General features: G+C 35.2%; 2 protein-coding genes across 3 annotated transcripts; both read right to left on the bottom strand.

Annotated features, from left to right (window-relative positions):
• Window positions 1-753: 753 nt before the first annotated feature.
• On the bottom strand, window positions 754-5,657 carry pdcd7 (programmed cell death 7). The gene is made up of 5 exons (XM_039659122.2): window positions 4,600-5,657; window positions 3,792-3,930; window positions 3,460-3,690; window positions 1,012-1,099; window positions 754-917 (listed from the first exon to the last, which is right to left on the bottom strand). Exons 1-5 carry the CDS (start codon window positions 5,566-5,568, stop codon window positions 797-799), a joined length of 1,548 nt encoding a protein of 515 aa, XP_039515056.2. The 5' UTR covers window positions 5,569-5,657; the 3' UTR covers window positions 754-796.
• A 1,890-nt stretch (window positions 5,658-7,547) lies between these two features.
• clpxa (caseinolytic mitochondrial matrix peptidase chaperone subunit Xa) lies at window positions 7,548-19,632 on the bottom strand. 2 transcript variants are annotated; one of them, XM_039659115.2, is made up of 14 exons: window positions 18,824-19,632; window positions 18,065-18,216; window positions 17,801-17,918; window positions 16,305-16,459; window positions 16,040-16,202; window positions 15,421-15,462; window positions 13,961-14,137; window positions 13,008-13,172; window positions 12,815-12,903; window positions 12,305-12,469; window positions 9,478-9,780; window positions 8,898-8,990; window positions 8,683-8,789; window positions 7,548-8,028 (listed from the first exon to the last, which is right to left on the bottom strand). In XM_039659115.2, the coding sequence occupies exons 1-14, from the start codon at window positions 18,876-18,878 to the stop codon at window positions 7,938-7,940; spliced, it is 1,875 nt and encodes a 624-aa protein (XP_039515049.1). In that variant the 5' UTR covers window positions 18,879-19,632; the 3' UTR covers window positions 7,548-7,937. The 2 variants fall into 2 exon arrangements, with proteins under 2 accessions (XP_039515049.1, XP_039515050.1); XM_039659116.2 differs by lacking the exon at window positions 15,421-15,462.
• Window positions 19,633-19,669: the final 37 nt, after the last annotated feature.

The following is a 19,669-nucleotide window of genomic DNA, read 5'->3' as shown; positions in this document are numbered from 1 at the left end:
TAATTTCACTTAAATGACAATGAAGATGAATTGCCATTTAAGTGAAATTACTGAACTTAAATATACAAGCTTGATAAAAATGATCATTCTAGAAGAAAATTTCAAATGGCACTTAGAGGTTTTTGCATCTGAACTCTTCATATATTTATATATATATAAATATATATATATATATATATATGAAGAGTTCAGATGCAAAAGCCTCTAAAAGCCATTTGAAATTTTCTTCTTTAATGATGATTTTTATCAAACTTGTATATTTAAGTTCAGTAATTTCACTTAAATGGCAAAGATAATTACCTATTAATTGTTATTTAAGTGAAATTACTGAACTTAAATATACAAGTTTGATAAAAATCATCATTAAAGAAGAAAATTTCAAATGGCATTTAGAGGCTTTTGCATCTGAACTCTTCATATATATATGTGTGTGTGTGTGTGCGTGTGTGTGTCATTTATAAATTATAGTAGTATTTGTTCTACTGCGTTTAGTTTTAAGGTATTTAAATAAAAAAATATAATTATTTAAGTCATTTTTCAGTGTAATATAGTATTGCAGCAATGAGAATCTAATGAAAAATAACACTGAGAATAATGAGAATTACAGAAAAATATGCAGAAAAATATCCAAACACATTAATGAGAATTTAGGAATTAACTGTCACGAAAAAAAGTGTCACAATGTAAGTTTTTTTGTAAAATTCACTAAAATTAGCATCACTTAATCTGGCCATACATTTTCCCAACCAAACGTTTTTCCCCACAAATGATTGAACAGTCCTTGTGGTCAAAAGTGTCATTTCTCCAGGGCCGTGGCCCAGATGTCGTCGGCTGGCGGCTCGGGCAGAACCCAGCCTTGAGGAACCGACGTGCCGTCGGGGTGCTCGACAGAAACCAGGAACTGATCCCACTCTCTCCTGTCAGGGGAATTGCAGTAGAAACACATTCTTTGAGCTTCATCACATTTACTCAGAGTTATTTTTAGAGGTTACTTCTGATTTGAAAACAGACCTTATTTGAATAAGAGCAGGAAGGGAGCGCTCAGCCTGTGTGTAGTAATCATGGAACGGTTGAAGAGGGTGATCAGGTGGCAAATCAGCTAAAGAAAAAGAAAAGAAGAGAGTATACAATCATGTGAATAAACAATTGCACATTTTATTGCACATGAATGAACCTAAAATAGGGAAACAAGTGTCATATAAATACGACTGAACCAAAATATCTACTGTAGGATTATTGTGTACTATTTTAAGATGTCCCACAACACATTTACTGACTGCACACTGTGTGAAGCACACCTTGAAATAGTACAGGGACAGAAATCTGGCTATACTGCCAACTTGTGGTGTCCTCAGAAAAAAACAACCCTAATGGATTAAGGATCAGGGCCCGTATTCATGAAGATTCTAAGAATCCTCCCAGAAAACTCTTAATTTAGCTTAAAAACTTTCACCTAGGTGTCTTAGCGGGACCAATCTGAGAACAACTCTGAGTAAGGAAAAGACAAGAACTTTCATCTCAGTGAGGAGGCGGGGCTGACCCCACTGCTATGTATGATACAATCTTTTGAAGACTGTGATTGGTTGGTTGTCCAAGAAGGAAAAAAGAGTGACTTTTAACTATAGGGTCTATTCTAAGCATTCACTTTGAAATGACATGCATCATTTTTCCTATTTTACAATTCTCTCTCAAACACACACACATTATATACACAACCGGTCAAAAGTTTTAGATCAGTAAGATTTTTATGTTTTTAAATGAAGTCTCTTCTGCTCACCAAGGCTGCTTATTTGATGGAAAAAAAAAATGACAAACAGTAATATTGTGAAATATTATGACAATTTAAAATGACTGTTTTCTATTTGAATACATTTTAAAATGTAATTCGAAAGCTGAATTTTTAACATCATTACTATTACAGATCAGTTTTCAGTGTCACGTGATTTTATGCTCAAAAAACATAACTTATTATTTTCAATGTTGAAAACAGTCGTGTACCATTTCCCCCCCAAAATTCTATGATGAATAGAAAGTTCATAAGAACAGTATTTATTTAAAATATAATCTTTTCTAACATTATAAATGTCTCTACTGTAACTTTTGATCAATTTGACTCATCCTTGATGAATACAAGTATTTTCTCATTTCTTTCCCCTCCAAAAAAAAAAAAATAAATAAAAAAAAATCTTACTGACCCCAAACTTTTGAATGGTAGTGATTAATGTTACAAAAGCTTTACATTTCAGATCAATTCTATTCTTTTGAACTTTCTATTCATCAAAGAATCCTGAAATAAAAATGTAAAAAGCTGTTTTCAACATGGATAATAATCATAAATGTTTCTTGAGCATCATATTATAATAATTTCTGTAGGATCATGTGACACTGAAGACTAGAGTAATGATGCTGTAAATTCAGCTTTGATCACAGGAATAAATTACACTTCACTATATATTCACATAGAAAACTGTTCTAAAAATTGTTCTAAAAAAGCTGTTCTAAATTGTAATTATATTTCACAATATTACTGTTTTTTTTTGTTTTTATCAAATAATTGCAGCCTTGGTGAGCAGAAGAGACTTCTTTTAAAAATATGAAAAATCTTACTGATCTAAAACTTTTGACCGGTAGTGTATGTGTACATAAATCCTTTTTTTTTTATTTACCATGCTGTTAATTTCCTATAAGGTATTCAATTGGCTTAGAATGATAAAACAATTGTTCCACTCTTTCCAATTACACTGATTGCTGGCATGTTTATTTAAGTAGTGGTTTGAATGTTGGTTTTAATGTAACAAACATGGAATCAAAACCAAGAAGGACGAGGAAGCCTGACTGGACAGAGGAACAGTGTTTACTGTTAGCCCAGTTAATGGATTAACTTTTTAGGCATTTTAATGAAGTAAAAGAATTGAAAGTGGGGGGGAAATCTCATTATGAAATAAATGTTTTCTCCAAAATACCCTGGCAACAATTATTTACCCCTTTTTTATTAAATACTTTAATAAAAGACCAAAAAGTATTGAATAAAAAGGGGGAATAATTTCCCAACATGTTTTGGAGAAAAACATTTATTTCATACTGTGATTTCCCTTCACTTGCTATACTTTTACTTCAATAAAAGGTTAGATTTTAACAATGCACAATAGGATTAGAAATGCAGATTTTTCTTTTTCTTTGATCATATTTACCAAGGGGGCAAGTAATTACGCAAGTAGTAAACACACTAATGGCCAAAAGTTTGAAATCAATGTTTTATGTTTTCTCTTATGCTCATTGCTAACCATGGCTGCATCTATTTTATCAAAAACAGTAATCTTGTGAAACATTTGTACAATTTAAAATAACTGTTTTCTATTTTACTATATTTTAAAATGTAATTGATCTTTTTGCCTGTCTGCTTATCTATATGTCTGACTGTCTATCTATCCATCTATCTATACTCAAACCCGTTATTACCTCCAAACAGTATTGCGTCCACATCTCGTTTCTTCTGCAAGAGCTTCTCTTTTTCTTTCTTCAGTCGTTTCTCGCGGTCTCGTTTGCGTTCCTCTTCCTGCTCTCCCTCCAGCATGACTCTCAGAGCTTTCTCCTCCGTCGCGTAGATTGCTGTGCGTTTCCGGATCAGACTCCTCAACCGCTCCAGGTGACCATCAAATATATCATCACTCGGTTTTCCCGGAAACATGCCTATTAAAATTGGAAAAATACAAGGAAATTAAGCATTAAAGATATGGTTATACAAACTTTTACATTAAATTGTGCAAACATAATCTTATTTTTAAGTTTACCTTTCCTGGCTGCCGCCTCTTTCCTGAGTTTCCTGAGTTTTTCCAGTGATTTGAGGATGTCCAGCATTCTCTTGGCATCTGCTTGTTTCTTTCTGACCTCTGAGAGAACAGCATCTGCAGCCTTTTTCATCTCTTTCTCCTGAACAACAATAAAACTATTAAATCAGGCATTACTGGATGTATAAACACACTGTTCACAGTCAAGGAAATTCACATATTGATACTGTAAATACCTGGGGAGTTAAATATCAATAACAAAAATGAGTCAAAAAATTAGTGGTCAAATGTTTTTTTTTTTTTTTCATTAACTAACAAAAGTCTCTAAAAGTGATATTAATAAAGACTAGCTAGCATAACATGAAGTAATATTAAGTGCACAGGGAAAAATATAAACTAATTATAAATGAAGAAACACCCACAATATTCTTCATATCCATTCATACCAAAGTAGGGAAATTATTTAAAATGCACAATATATTTTATTTATGCTCTCTTAACTGAGACATTTTGAGAAAAGAAAAATACTTTTAATTCTTTTATAGTTATATTATTTATATAAGACAATTTAGCACAATTGTCAAATAATTAATATTATATGTTTGAATAAATCATATTGTATGGTATTATTAATATAGAATCATAATACATCTAAATATATAAAGCATAATTAATAATAACATAGTATAATACTAATAAATATCAATAAAATTGTACATCATGAAAATGCAATGCAAAACGGATAACCCAAAACTGAGCGTGTAGCGCCCCCTATTGGAGGACACTGATATAAGCTGTCAGTTTTCCTCACTCTATTCTTCTCCTCCACTTCTTGAATACGTTTCGCCTGCCATTTATCAACCACGGCCTCTCGTTCAGCTCGTCTAGCCTCCCTTTGCAGCTCTTCCTCCTTTAGTTCCACCTTTCTTCTCCTCATCCTGGCTCTCTTCTTGTTGATCTGCAGTACTTTCCTCTGTATGCTGCGAACACAGTCTGGGTCCTTCAGCTCGGCCAGTCTCTCCTGTATGTGGTTCTTTAGTTCTGCTGCTTTTGACAGCGTACTAGTCCACACATCTTCATTCTCCAAATTATCCTTCAGCATCTGGCACACGATATTTAACTCAGACAGCATTTTAACAGTCCCATACAGCTTTTCTTTGAACTGAGAGAGTGGTGGGTGGGATTCGGTTTGCTTTGTTTCACTGGGTTTCCTGAGTCTTGAACGCAAGAATCTTTGAATCCACTGCTGATCTCTCGACAGCTGCTTGGATTCTTCATCACAAGCTGTCACTGAAGTCATTTTACTGTTGTTTAGGCTGTCATCAAGCCAGGGTCTATTCGCAGACTGGTCGGTAAATGGGTAATTTTGGCGGTTGGAGGTGTACATGTGAGCTGAATGATCCGGCATGACGTTGGACTGATATGATGGTGGGGCTGAATTTGGATATTGATGTTGATTTGGTGGGAATTGTCCACTGTGGTGATGATGTTCTGGTTGATTCCATTGGTTCTGGAGCCAGGTTGGAGGGTTCTCAGTGTGTTGAGGAGGCTCAAAGGTGACTGGAGGTGGTCTGCTCGGGTCGAAGGGTGGGAACTGGGGCCAGTGAGTCTGTACTGGTGGATGTTGATACATGTCCCATGTGTGTCCCGCTGCAGCCGGAGGAGGCATTGGTGGTGGTCCTGCGCCTCCTCCTGCAAAACCCGCGCCGTATGTACTCGGAGGAGCATAGATGGGAGGAGGCGGAGCGCCCATATAACCGAACTGCTGAGAGTTATCCATTATTTCATTCTCAAATCAAATCAGTGTTTGTTGAAGCGCGCAGTTATGACGAACGTCCAGTGAATATAACCGGAAGTTATGAAGAAAGAACTTCCGCTCGGGAGGCCTTCAAAATAAAATCCCCTTCAAAATTAAAGCAGGCTGGAAATTAACCCAAAATTAACATTGAAGATACCGGGAAATGTATAATCTGATTATAAATTAAAGGATGAGTTCACTTAAAAAATAAAATTCTGTCATCATTTATTCACCCTCAAGTTGTTTCAAACTTATATGAATTTCTTTCTTCTACAAAAGAAGATATTTTGAAGAATGTCGGTAACCAAACAGGGGATGGACTCCATTGACTTTTTTTTCCTACTATGGAAGTCAATGGGGTCCATCAACTGTTTCCGACATTCTTCAAAATATCTTCTTTTGTGTTCAGCAGAAGAAAGAAATTCTTACAGGTTTGAAACAACTTGAGGGTGAATAAATGATGACAGAATTTTCATTTTTAAGTGAACTATTCCTAAGCAGCTCAACTGTTTTCAACATTGATAATAATGAAATATTTCTTGAGCAGGAACTCAGCATTTTGGGATGATTTCTGGAGGATCATGTGACACTGAAGACAATGCTGTTCTCAACTTCTTGAATGTTAAATTATATTCAAATAGAAAATATTTTAATTTGCAATAACATTTCACAATATGTTTTACCGTATGTTGTTTTGACCAAATAAATGCAGGCTTCTTCAGCATAAGTGACTTAGAAAACATTACCTATTGCATTCTATATTCTGTTCTTCTCTATTCTATAAGAAAAACTTATTCTGCTAATATTATTTCATCCATTAGTTGAAACATTTGTTATAAGTATATTTAATTATGCATTTATATATTTAATGTTGTCAATACTATCCCTCTTTGTTCAATAAATAAAGAGTAGGCTATTGGCTGATTCAAGTCATTACTCTAACATTTCATTGTACTGTAGTAAAATGAATAGTTTAACTACAACGGAAAATTCTGTTATGATTTACTCCTTTAGTTCTTTCTTCCATGAAACACAAAAGGACGACAGCCTCCATTTCATCTTTCCATTTAGTGAAACTAAATGATGAATGAAAAATAAAAGGTTTCATGGAAGAAAATATTGCTAGTTTTGACTATGAGTGTGAATAAATGACTGATTTTTAATTTTTTAGTGAACTATCCCTTTAATTAATACTACATTTCATAATGTATTTTATGCTATGCTGTATACATATTTTGTTTGTCCATTAAGCAATGTCATATTTAGTTTCGTTGTTGGTCTTTATCTAACGCTCATTGTGTTTATTGAAATACAACAGAATACCTGCATTGTTCAGTGATAATATTTACATTTTATTCATACATCTTTTTTTTTTGTACATATATCCTTTGACTTGACGGCAGAGGATCAAAAACATATAAGGTTTCTACTCTCTCTATGTAAAAAGTAACCCTTTCCCAGTTTGCATTAATGTGAGTAAACTCTATAACAATGCAATTCAAAAGAAAAAGAAATCGATTTCTATGAAGAGATTAAAAATGAATTACACCGGTAATCCAGCACAGAGATTAAATCACTGTGTAACTACTGCAGTTACTGATGTGCAACTTTCTCAAAGAGACCAGTTGACTTGGTTGCCATGTACAAATACATATTCCATTACTGGGCAACTTTGTGAATAACAGGAGAAATTAAAACAAGACATTGATCAGGTGACAATAGGCATGTCCTTGAAGGTCCAGCAGGTTACTGATTTTCTTGACACTTAATATAATGCAAATAACAGCCTGAGAGTAATAGCAAACTGGACATCTAAAAATCCCACTTCAATCCACAGCATTGAGTGAAGGAAAAAAATAATATGCCAAATTTAAAGTTAGCTTATACAGAGACATAATCTATCAAATTCATATTCTGGTGGGGTTCTAATTATTATTATTCACGTGGTTCAGCTACAGAAATGTCATATTGGAGTCTTTATTTCAATATCTGCTACAGTAACTATAACAAGCACATGACCAGTGTGACACAAATGTGTAATTTTATTCCAAAGCAGGGCAAAGAAAAATTAAAATGAAATAAAATAAAATAAAATTCTTTATATTTCATAGATCTCTTTAGGAGGATAGGTTCAGGGGAGACTTCCCACAGACTTGGAGGACTGAAATTATTTCTAAGAGCCATGATTACATAAAGTGAGGAAAGAGATGGCATAAGTTCACAGAATATGATTTTCCAAAGTGTGTAACAAATCATCACAAGCGTCTAGTGAGAAATGGACCCTTAGGACAACGGAGGATGCAAACAATCAGCTAGAGAAAAGTCTTGATTTTAAACAGGGTTTGTAGTTTTTAGTTCTTGGCGGCATCAGCCTGTCTTGTCCAGTTCTCCTCCTCGATTCCAGAATCATACTCCTCCTCAGAGGAGTCTTTAGCTGCAGCTCTGAGAGAAGAGAGCAACAGAGTCAATGACACTAATCAAATGACTACCAAGTGCCATTAAAATAATTAGTAATTAGTAAATTCAAAAGGACAGCAATGTGTGTTGGTTTACATAGACAGTTAAGCCATCAAGTGTATAGATTCTCAATATACGTACAAATCTAACCACAGTTCTGCAAGTAATTTAATGAACCCAAAATGAGGAATATTATATTATGTTTACAGATTAATATATATTGTTTAAAATGTTTTTTATATATATATAATTGCAATGTGCATTACAATTCAAAAAAATAAATGAAAATAAATTCTTTAAATGCATGATATACTTTAATTTTTAAGGTTTCATTAGGTAACTACATTAGGAGCGATCTTAATATCTTAAATATCTTAATTTGTGTTCCGAAGATGAACGAAGGTCTTACGGGGTTGGAACAACATGAGGGTGAGTAAATACTGACAGAATTTTCATTTTTGGGTGAACTAACCCTTTAAAATGGCCCAGCTCAGAACAAAGAGAGAGAGAAAAAAAAGAATAACTTCAGGCCTGAAAACTGTCCATAGTTCCCAGGTGAGTCAGAATAGGTTTTAAACTTAATCGTAGACAGATAAGATGACAGAAAAAAAAAAAACACGAGGCCATTCAAGCTCTCACCTTATGTACTGAGCTGGTGCTTTTCCTTGAACCACTTCCTTGTTCACCTCCACTGCCACAATATCTGAATGTGGCACCTCAAACATGGGATCAAGCAGCAGTTTTTCCTGTTGGGAAATAGTGGCAGCTTATGACATCACCAGAGCACACCTATGATGCCTTTGAGGAATGGAAAAATGAATACAATACAAGCAACAAAAACAGCATTCTCTTACCATTATGGATCTAAGCCCACGGGCTCCGGTTTTACGCTCCAGCGCTAATCTGGCGATCGCTCTGAGGGCATCAGTCGAAACGTTGAGATCACACTAATACAAAACAAAGGCAAAGCATAGTCCTTAGAAAAACACTTGATTTTTAGTTTATGCCACATTTAACCATATTATATTATGTATTATATATTATTTACTGAATTTGTAGCACTGTCTATAAAGCATCTGCTTATATTAACAAATTAAATAAATAAATAAAATATGAATATATATATTATAATATAAATATATTTAAAAAATAACAATAATGATAATAAAAGAATGTTCAAAAGGAGATAATAAAAATGGCAAAAAGTTTCATTTTATTTTTAATTATTATTTTATTTTGTAATTTTAGGGGTTCAAAGTCAAGTAAATGGGAAGTTCCTATTAACACGGCATACAATTAAAATAAAATTCTTAACATGTTAAAATAATTCAACGCAAATAAATGACTGAAACGCGGAATTGTGTCATCAACATAATGTGCATCAAAATGTTTAATCTATTGACACCTCTCTAGTCATATATATAAGGTACCAACCTTGTCCATGCTGAAGAGAGCCTGATACTGCGGCACGACAGCATTGCGTGGCTCCGTAAGGATGCGCACCAGCGTCTCCTCATCCAGACTGTGCAGTGGAACCACAACGGGAAGACGGCCCACAAACTCAGGAATCATGCCGAATTCAATAAGGTCTCTGGCCTCCACGTGTTTTAGAAGTCGGTCTTTCTCCTCGATCTCTGCCACTGCGTCCATCTCTCCACCTGTAGTGTTAGCCAGGTCAGCCGCTGCTGCCGCTCTTCGACCTTTCCCCATGTTAGACGGTGTTCCAAACCCAAGGTACTATATGTGGAATATAAAGACAATGGGCACATTATATATATATATATATATATATATATTATTTGCTTTGGCTTGCTCAGTTGGGGATATTTAATATTTAACAATATTATTGATCTGTGTTGTACTACTTTCATGTTATCACTGTGAAGCTGCTTTGATACAATCTGTATTGTGAAAAGCGATATATAAATAAATGTGACTTGACTTGACTATTATTTACTTGATCAAAAACACAGTAAAAACATGTAATATTATGAAATATTATTAAAAAAAAACACACTGTAAAATGTGACTGAACATATCCTTTTATTGAAACTGCCATGAGACATTTCGAAACATTTCACCAGGTTCTCTTTTGCCGCAGAGACCTTTTATGTCCAATGAATGTGTCATATTTATGTCCGTATGATAATCTGACAATATAAATGTCTGCACTGTCAAATTTGATGAGTCTTTTCTGAACAAAAGTATTAATTTATAAAAAACAAAAATCTTGCTATCTTGATAATCTTGTTTATGTAATCCGGACAACCCCATACTAAAAAATAAATAGACCTACTTTTTAAGGCCGTCAGTTCATTAGCCGCGTTTCCACTACCGGGCCAGGGCCGGGCCGTGCTAGTGCGTGCCAGGGCCAGTCGCGTTTCCACTGTCACTTCCGGGGCTTGATCGGGGCTTCCTCAGGGCCAACGGCCAGGATTTCTGGCCCGTCGAATACCTTGGGCCAGAGGGGGCCAGCTCGGGCTAGAGGCGTGCTCAAGGTAAAAGGCGGAGTTTATCGGTGTTATGGAACGTTATGATCTGAAGCAAGATGCACATAGGGGTGTCCATGTTTAACCGATTAACCGTTTAAAATTGCATAACATTTTAATTTGAACTGTAGGTCTATGCCAAATGCTGCGCAAAAATATATAGGCTATATATAGGCTACATATCGACGAATTTTCAGATATTTGTTTGATTTTTTGCCCCTTAAACATTTAAAATATTTGACAAATTAATATGAAAAAAAATATATATTTTACTGCTTTTCTGAGGCCAAATTAGAACCTGGAAATGATATTTTCCCTGCAGTGCTGAATGAGAAGAGCCGTAACCACAGCCTACAGAAAGGGGATTATAGGTGATTTATAGGCTATAATAAATTGTGTCTGATAATAAAATAATATAAAATAACGAGGCATTAATTGTTTATTAATAAACTATTGTTTTCTAAATGATTTTCGGCTAAAAACATATCTCCATCTCCGGATGCACATTTAGAGAGAAATTAATTAGCTACATAATTACATAGTCAGAAGATATTGGCTTTCGATTCGAATTTGTTCGTTTTAAATTGGACATTTAAAGCTTTAATCTACAAGACTAAAGCTTTAAATGTCCAATTTAAAACGAACAAATTCGAATGCGGTGGCTGTTTCAGGTCTCGCGCTTCAGTTCACGGAGATCATGAAGCGCGCCTTGATTAATTGTTAAAGCACAACGTTTTCTTGTTATTGTGAGTTTACGCAAATAAATGTATTTGCGAATAATGTATTATTATTTTCTGTATGACCAGAAATGAAAGAGTATTTTAAGTTGTTTCCACTGAAAGAAATGCAATGAAACTGCAAGTGTTCACATGGGCGTCTCGCAGCCATCAGTGCGTGCTCCACACACACTGGATATGCGCTGATATGCGTCAAAAATATTGTGTTTATTTGTGCTCTGTTCCTTTTTTGGATAAAGGCGTCTTCTACATATGGAGCCTAATAAAATGTTACAATAATGATGATGATGGTTATTATTATTATTATTATTATTATTTGCAGACAATGAAATGGACGTTTTGCTTATTTTCAATTGGCAATTTCAGTTTGAAGGGTGATGGAAATGCGGCTTTAACTGCTCCGTACTTGCTGCGTTTTATTTCTATAAATTAATTTCGTTTCAAATGGGGTCCAATCAGTTATTAAAGGTGTTAAAAAAATTAACTCTGTATCTCGAGGTTGCGGCGCGCACACTATGCACCGAGTATTAACCGATGGGCCTCGGTTAACGGTTAATGAATAACTTGAAAACGTGCCCGCAGCCTGTTATATCGCGCAAAAAAATCGCTGCTTGAAATGGAGAATCGCCTGTACTGGTCTCGGGACACTATTGCAGCCACTACGGCAGGTGAGTTAATAATATACATGCTATCTTCCTAATTTAAAAAATAAATTAATTCATAATACCCGCTGAAATGGGTTGGGTTTTATGACGTTTGATCCTGAAAGGCGTGTTAGGGGTGGGGTCTGGGGCAGCGCTGTGGGGCTACTGGCCCGGCAGTGGAAACGCAAGCCCGGTGCTTGAGGCCCGAGGCCACTAGCTCGGCTCGGCTCGCTGTTAGCTCTGGCCCAGCCCTAGCCCGGCAGTGGAAACGCGGCTATTGATCCATTAATTAAATTTAAATAAATATGAAATTTAAGATAACCAAGCAAATCTTTCACCATTTTGTGAATAAAGCTTTATTGTTATGCGTCAACATTCTTTTAGAACATACCTTCTCATTCTTTCTCCTGCTGATGATACGGTCGAGTCCATTAAATGCTCCAGATGCTACAAACAGGATGTTGGTGGTATCAACTTGCACAGTTTCACCTCTCAGCTTCCTTGTGTTCTTCTCAGGAACATTAACAATAGTGCCTTCCAGTAGCTTAAGTAAACCCTACAAAAACAACGTAAAGTTATTCATCAAACAAAAACACTATCACAGTTTAGGTTATTTTTTTTAATCTTTCTGTAAAAACAAATTTTATGTATGACTAAAATCTGTTTTCTGTAGTCATAAAAAATTACTGGCAGATTTTGTAAAAAATATACATTTTTGTTAGTGATTAAAGAAGTACACTTATACAGAAGTGAGATTTCAAGAATAACAGACTGTTTCTGTAAATCTTTAACAGCTGTGTGAGCGTTCTTGCGATTTAGGTCAAAGTTTAGCTGAATATCAGTGACACATCCGAAGTGCGTAATCTAGGACAGAGAATCTGCTTCATTTTTAATAACAAACCTGCTGCACTCCCTCTCCTCCAACATCCCTTAACTGATGGATCCCGGGAACGCTGCCAATCTTGTCCACTTCGTCCAAAAACACGATACCTGAAACAATTTCAACATCCAAATCGAACTTTAATTGAAAAAATTATTTTTGAATATTTCAAACATGTGGGTAAATGTCACAGCTAGATTCCCACAACTGCTACCTTGTTGAGCTTTCTCGATCACATAGTTGGCGTCCTGCAGAAGCTTGGCGATGACTGACTCAATGTCCTCTCCCACGTACCCTGCCTGGGTGAGGGTGGTGCAGTCACAGATTGCAAAGGGAACATCCAGGCATTTGGCCAGCGTTTGTGCCAGAAGTGTTTTTCCTGTCACACAACTCAAGGTTTCTAATTTTTCCATATTACCACACTCAAAACATAAACTAATGTTAAAAGGTATAGGGTCTGCGAATTGCTCACCAAAGCTGCCTTTATTTGATCACATCTTTGTGCCGTTTAAAGGGATAGTTCACATTGAAATGAATTTTGAATATGTTTTAGCTTACGTCAAGGGCATCCAAGATGTAGGTGTCTTTGTTTCCACAGTATTTTCAATTTTATAGGTCAAACAGTTTGTGTCTATGAGTCATATAATGGAGGTCAATGGTCACCACCTTTAAAGAGCATGGACAGAGAAGTTCAAATTAAACATGATTTAATGACCCGTAAATGTAAGTACACATTGATGGTTAAGACACACGAAATGTGTCTTAAAGTGTTTTTACCTCTCGTAACCACAGCCACAAAGACCCGCGCCCTCAGATCACTCGGACGTGGCTGTTGTAACAAGAGGTAAAAACTATATAAATACTGTTCGTTTTCTCACACAAACCGCTCGTTTCGTGTCTTAGGCCATCAATGTGTACTTACATTTACGAGTCATTAAATCAGGTTTAATTTGGACTTCTCTGTGCATGCTCTTTGAGGTGGTGACCATTGACCTCCATTATATGACTGATAGACACGAATGGTTCGACCTAAAAATATCAAAATTGAAGACACCTACATCTTGGATGCCCTTGAGGTAAGCTAAAACACACAAAAAATTCATTTTAAAGTGAACTATCGCTTTAATAATTAACGCTGAAAACACTGAAAGTGTTTTTCGGTCTTACCAGAGCCAGTAGGGCCCAGCAGCACTATGTTGCTCTTCTCTAGTTTGATGTCAGTGTGTGTTGTGTCCAGCACTTCTCCTCCTCTCTTCTCTGGAGCTGCCTGCTGGTTCAACTGCTGCTGCATGGAGGCACCCAGAGCGTTTCCATGAGGACTGATCCCTGCGATCTGGAGCAGCTCTGGACAAATTAAACAACAGCAGCAAAAACAAAACAATAAATGCATAAATTATGAATTTTTTAAGCTTACTGTTTCCGGAATCTTGATTACGTATCTTTAAAAAATTCTTATGTAATTAGTCCAGTTTACATAATATTTTTAAAAGGAATGTTCCAGGTTCAAAGGTCAAGTCTTTGACCTTTTGAGTGGCACACTGTCAATTATCATAATAGTTTCAACACCTCACTTATCATAATTACAAAATACATGTTTACAGTAATGCACTTACAATGGTCTACAGTCTATAAGTGTTTGAATCAAAGCATCCAAAGCTCACATTTTTGTTAAACCACTTGAAAAGACTTTGATACAAAGATGTGTATTATTATTTAATAATTTATATAAATTTGCACAAGCAAAATCAGAAGACAATTTTAATCACAAAATGATCAACGAAATGAGGGATGGGGCCAAAAAAAATATTTTTAGGTAATTGAAAGCATGCCACACATGATGTCCACTCAGCTTCAACTCATATCGAACATTGCTTTACGAGTCATATGATAATAATAAAAAGTTATAATCAAAACTCTATACTTACATATACGTGCATATATACTTTCTATATAAAGAATAAAATATAAAAACATGAAAAACTTTTTAAAAAAAATACAAATTGATAAAACTAGTTTAAGTCAAAGTATTAAAATGACTAATATAAAAATAAATAAATTAAAGCTAAATAGAAATGAGTAAAATGAATAAAAAAATGACAAAAATACATAAAAAATATTCAAGCAAAATCTAAAATGAAAACTGAATATTTAATATAAAGGTTTTGCAAATCGCAAATAAGTATATTAATAATATTTATAATATTTATAGTTATAACAGCACCGAAATGTTTACTCTTTTCTTCAGTAAAGACTAGTTGCATCATGCACTGTGAACTGGTAAGGTCAATTTGCTTAGTGTGCACAGCTGCTCTAATCACAGGATCTACAGGGATTTCATGTGACAAGGACCTCTGAAAGCTGCATTTGACAAAAGCGACACATGAACCAGCAGTCTTTCTGATGCATGCATTGCCACTTACGTAATTATGCAATGATATAACATTTCAACAATAAAAAGGGGTAAAGGAAAGGAAGAAAACGGACTACGTGATTTTTTGGCATTTGTACAACACCCAACATAAATCAAAGCAAACTGAAGCAACATAAAACAAACTTGTTTTCGAAAAATAAATGGTTTAAATGACATACTTCATGGACAATAAGATTATGGATGTGGACACACTTACTTGTAAACCTGTATTCGTCCTCTCGTCGTCTTAGCTCTAGCTCTACAGAGAAAGGAGGACAGTTATAAAAAAAAAACCCTGATCAATTTAGTAAACTGCTGCAAAAATGCTTCTGAATTGTACAAATGCCAAAAGATGACAGATATCATAAAATGCTACTGTTGGATTAGATACTAATGAACACAAAGGTTATTTTGGCTTCTGGAGGAGAAGATTAGAAGATTCAAGAACGAACACAGTGGCAAACTGTCATATCCTTTATTAGAAACACTGTATAACCGGAATGCAATGGAACTAATGTGGCATATTTCTAGGTAAAACAGTATATTCATTAGAAATGGAGAGTAGAAGTCGCAGCGATCATCCCTACTATTGCCCAAAGAGTCACTTCTTCATTTTGCTTTCAGCTGAAACCAGGCTTTTCGAGGACAAGAATTTAATTTGTATCCTGTAACAGATTCATTTCCTAATGGCCGTCTTTATCTTACATAAGACCCGTTTAGTGAAAACCACCTGCTCCTACCTTCCATGTGTGTTTTACACGCACACACACACACACACACACACACACACACACACACACACACACACACACACACACACACACACACACACACACCTCGAGGAGTGAGGGAGGCCTGTTTCTCCGCCTCCACCTGCTGCTGTCTGGAGCCCGTGGGCATGTTGTTGTAGATGCGTTTATAATGGTTGTAAACGGCCACCGCCAGAACCTTCTTAGCATGGTCCTGACCCACAACATACTTATCCAGATAAGCATAGATCTGCGAGAAAACAAAAACAAAGAGATGGAGACAACCAGCTAGATAACCATATCACAGTGTGTAATACTGCTTTAAAATCTCAAAGTAAAATGAATAACCAACTTTTTTAGGTGGTGGAGGGGGTTTCTGTTGGAAAGCCATCTTGACAGCTTCAGCTGCGGATTCTGGGTCTTTACTCAAACTCTTCTTAGTGTCCGTTTCGGAAAGCACCACGAAAAAGTGATGGCATTTTTCACATTTCACAAAGCGAGTTGATGCTACACAAAAGAGAAATAACATCTTAGTGTAATTTTATTAAAATAATGGGACTGTTACTCATTCTACTCACTTTTAAATAGAGCTGAATGATTAATTGAAACTGAAATATTGTTAGAATATTTAATAATAATAACAACAACAATTACAACATTAAAGGAGTAGTTCACTTAAAAAAAAAAAAAACTTTTGCTGATAATTTACTCACCCCAATGCAATCCAAGATATCCATATCATTCTTTCTTCAGTCAGAAAGAAATTAAGGTTTTTGATGAAAACATTCGAGGATTTTTCTCCATATAATGCACTTCAATGGTAACCAAACGGTTCAAGGTCCAAAAGACAGTTTCAGTGCCAACTGCAAACTGTTCAAAGGGCTTTAAACAATTTTAGACGATGAATAAGGGTCTTATCAATCGAAACGATCGCTCATTTAAAAAAAGAAAGTTTACGTTTTATAAGCTCAAATGGTCGCCTTGCTCTGTTCTGTGATGCGTGTTCGTGACTCTCCTGTCTCGTTAAACTTATGAACGAATCTTTTTCCGAGTCAATTTGTTAATTTTGTTTGTTGAATCAACCAAATGACACGGAAAAAGATTTGTTCAGAGTTCGAACAGGAGTCACAAACGCGCATCACAGTACAGAGCAAGGCGACCATTTGAGCTTATAATTACACCTTAGCTTTGTTTTTTTTTGTGTTTTTTTTTTTTTTAAATGAGTGATCATTTCGCTTGATAAGACCCTTATTCATCGTCTGAAATCGTTTAAAACCCTTTGAACAGTTTGCACTGAAACTGTATTTTGGACCTTAAACCAATTGGTCCCCATTGAATTCCATTATATGTTGAAAAATCCTGGAATGTTTTCATCAAAAACCTTAATTTCTTTTCGACTGAAGAAAGAATGACATGGACATCTTGGATGACATGGGGATGAGTAAATTATCAGCAAAAGTTTTTTTAAAAAGTGAACTACTCCTTTAATAAAATAAGAAAGCAATAAAGAATTTCTTAAACCGCAATCTCAATGTGTTACTTTTAACTGAGCAACTTTAAAACCTTGTTACTAATTAAAGCACCAGCAGATGAAAAAGCAACTTGTGTGTGATTTATTTTTAGCATTGAACAGTTAGTTCAGTTAACACTCTGGCCTACTTAAACATGCACAAGGCCAAAATAAACCATAACTTTTTGGAAACGAGGTCGGTAATAAAATTCATCATCTTGAGTAATCCCATATTAAACACAGCAGACAAACAATTATGTGGAAAAAAATTAACAAAATCAAATAAAAATGAAATGGTAATAGAAAATTAAACCATGTAAAATAAATCAAGTACTCACAAACAAATGTTTCTACATGTGTGCAAGGATCTCCACATTTAGGGCATCTCAGCTGACTTCCTCCTTTACCAGAATTATTTGAGCTGGATCTCTTTCCACTTCCTTCACCAACAGATTTCTTAAAAGGAAGACAAGTATACATATATCAAAAACAAATTCCAGAAAGAGGATGAACTTAATTATCTTGGCAAGCTGTTATTTCCTCCTTAAACCCTTGTTGTCAGAGAATAGGTAGTGTATGACAAGTATCATCTATCATCGTACCTTTCCACCATCTCCATCTTTCATCCCATCTTTTGAAGCAAAGTACACAGAAGTCTCGGAGAATGACCTGACGGGTATACGGCGTGCCAGACGAACCTCACGAGCTCCCGGGAGGCTCAGTGACAAGAACTGGACTCTGGAGCCAGATATTCCTGTGTCACATAACACAAACATGAGACCTTCGGGAGGAAATTCACTCAAAATAACAATTACATGATGCCAGTTATGAAATCATTATCATGTTGTTTAGAGTGCCTCTACAGGATATTGGCAACAAAATTTACATTTTACTAGAACCGAAATCAAATATCCAACCATTAAAATAATGTTTCTTATCAGACTACTGACAAAGAACACTAATCATTTTTCATTTTATTAATCTAGAAAACGATTTAAAATAACAACCAGGCAACACTAACAGACAAATAAATAAAGACAACTTAAACATCATAACAATTCCTAAATTAAATCACTTGTAGGTTAACATTTTATTAAACAATCTGGTTATAGTTATTTCTCATATGTAGGCTAACATTACAATAGATGCACTTGTCAACAACCGTATAATGTTTTTTTTTTTGTTTTACTTTATAAAGGATTTAAATCTACTTTTCTATATGAGGGTGGATGTAAATGTTTGTGTATCATTGAACATCATTTATGATTTGTTTGTTAATATGTTAGCGCACCAGCGCTAGCAAAACTAGACTAAGAAAGAAACAAACATCAACATTTCTCAAAATACGACTTTCTTCTTACCTTTATGAGCAGAATTTATGAGTTTTCTCGCTGCTAAAGCACACGTACACGACATGTTTCAGAATTGTTTTGTTTTTTGACGAACTGAATCGGTTGATTTTGAGGAGCGCTGGGTAGGTTAGCGCTAGCTGAGAGCTAACCCACTGAAAGCCATTCAATATAGGCCCAACAATAATAAATGACTTAAACAGAATATGTACATTAAATAAAAATCAATCAAACATATTAATATACGAAATACGTTATTTTGGAAGCTGCTATGTGCAGCTGAACTAAACACACACTGCTGTCGGAACGAGTCACTGTGATACAACAAGTAAACAACTGATGACACTTTTGAATCACTGAATCATTCTGACAGAGAATCATTTGTGTCAGTGAATCTATGAGTGAATCCATAGAGTGAATCACAGGAGTGAATCCATATGCGAAGATTCAAACAACCGGGTCAGTGAATCGCTTATGCTTCGTCAATGTATAAATTGCGTCACCAGTGAATCAAATGAATCGATAAATCAATCGAAATCGAATACACTGAATTACGACACTGCGCACCTGTCTAATACACACTCCCCACCACAGAAATAAATAACTGTCCTGTAACTGTACAGAGAAAAGTACAAACGTGTAACGTTACGTGTGATTGGACACAAGCTATTATCGGGGTTTTTTTTCAAGATTAACACAATTACTCAAAATAAATTAAACTTTTCATTCTGAGTAGCATTTAAATATTACCATATTAATACATTTTTTAAACAACATGAGAGTGAATCAAAGATTACAGATTTTTTTCCCCTGTAATTTTTAGGGTGAACTATCCCTTTAATAGAGCTCTCCAATGCG

The sequence above is a fragment of the Pimephales promelas genome, chromosome 1, assembly GCF_988280905.1.
Source record: "Pimephales promelas chromosome 1, fPimPro1.hap1.1, whole genome shotgun sequence".
NCBI classification, from domain to species: domain Eukaryota; kingdom Metazoa; phylum Chordata; class Actinopteri; order Cypriniformes; family Leuciscidae; genus Pimephales; species Pimephales promelas.
The sequence above is the reverse complement of the archived record's forward strand: the minus strand, read 5'-3'. Positions and strand labels throughout refer to the sequence as shown.

Excerpts from the sequence above, each read along its gene's own strand:
- pdcd7 (XM_039659122.2), bottom strand. The coding sequence starts at position 5,568 with ATGGATAACTCTCAGCAGTTCGGTTATATGGGCGCTCCGCCTCCTCCC. Across the intron at positions 3,931-4,599 it reads AAGTGGAGGAGAAGAATAGA|GAGAAAGAGATGAAAAAGGC; the intron begins GTGAGGAAAACT and ends ATTGTTGTTCAG. Across the intron at positions 1,100-3,459 it reads GGACGCAATACTGTTTGGAG|CTGATTTGCCACCTGATCAC; the intron begins GTAATAACGGGT and ends CTTTTTCTTTAG.
- clpxa (XM_039659115.2), bottom strand. The coding sequence starts at position 18,878 with ATGTCGTGTACGTGTGCTTTAGCAGCGAGAAAACTCATAAATTCTGCT. Across the intron at positions 16,460-17,800 it reads ACATGTAGAAACATTTGTTT|CATCAACTCGCTTTGTGAAA; the intron begins GTGAGTACTTGA and ends TCTTTTGTGTAG. Across the intron at positions 13,173-13,960 it reads GCTGGGCCCTACTGGCTCTG|GAAAAACACTTCTGGCACAA; the intron begins GTAAGACCGAAA and ends GTTGTGTGACAG.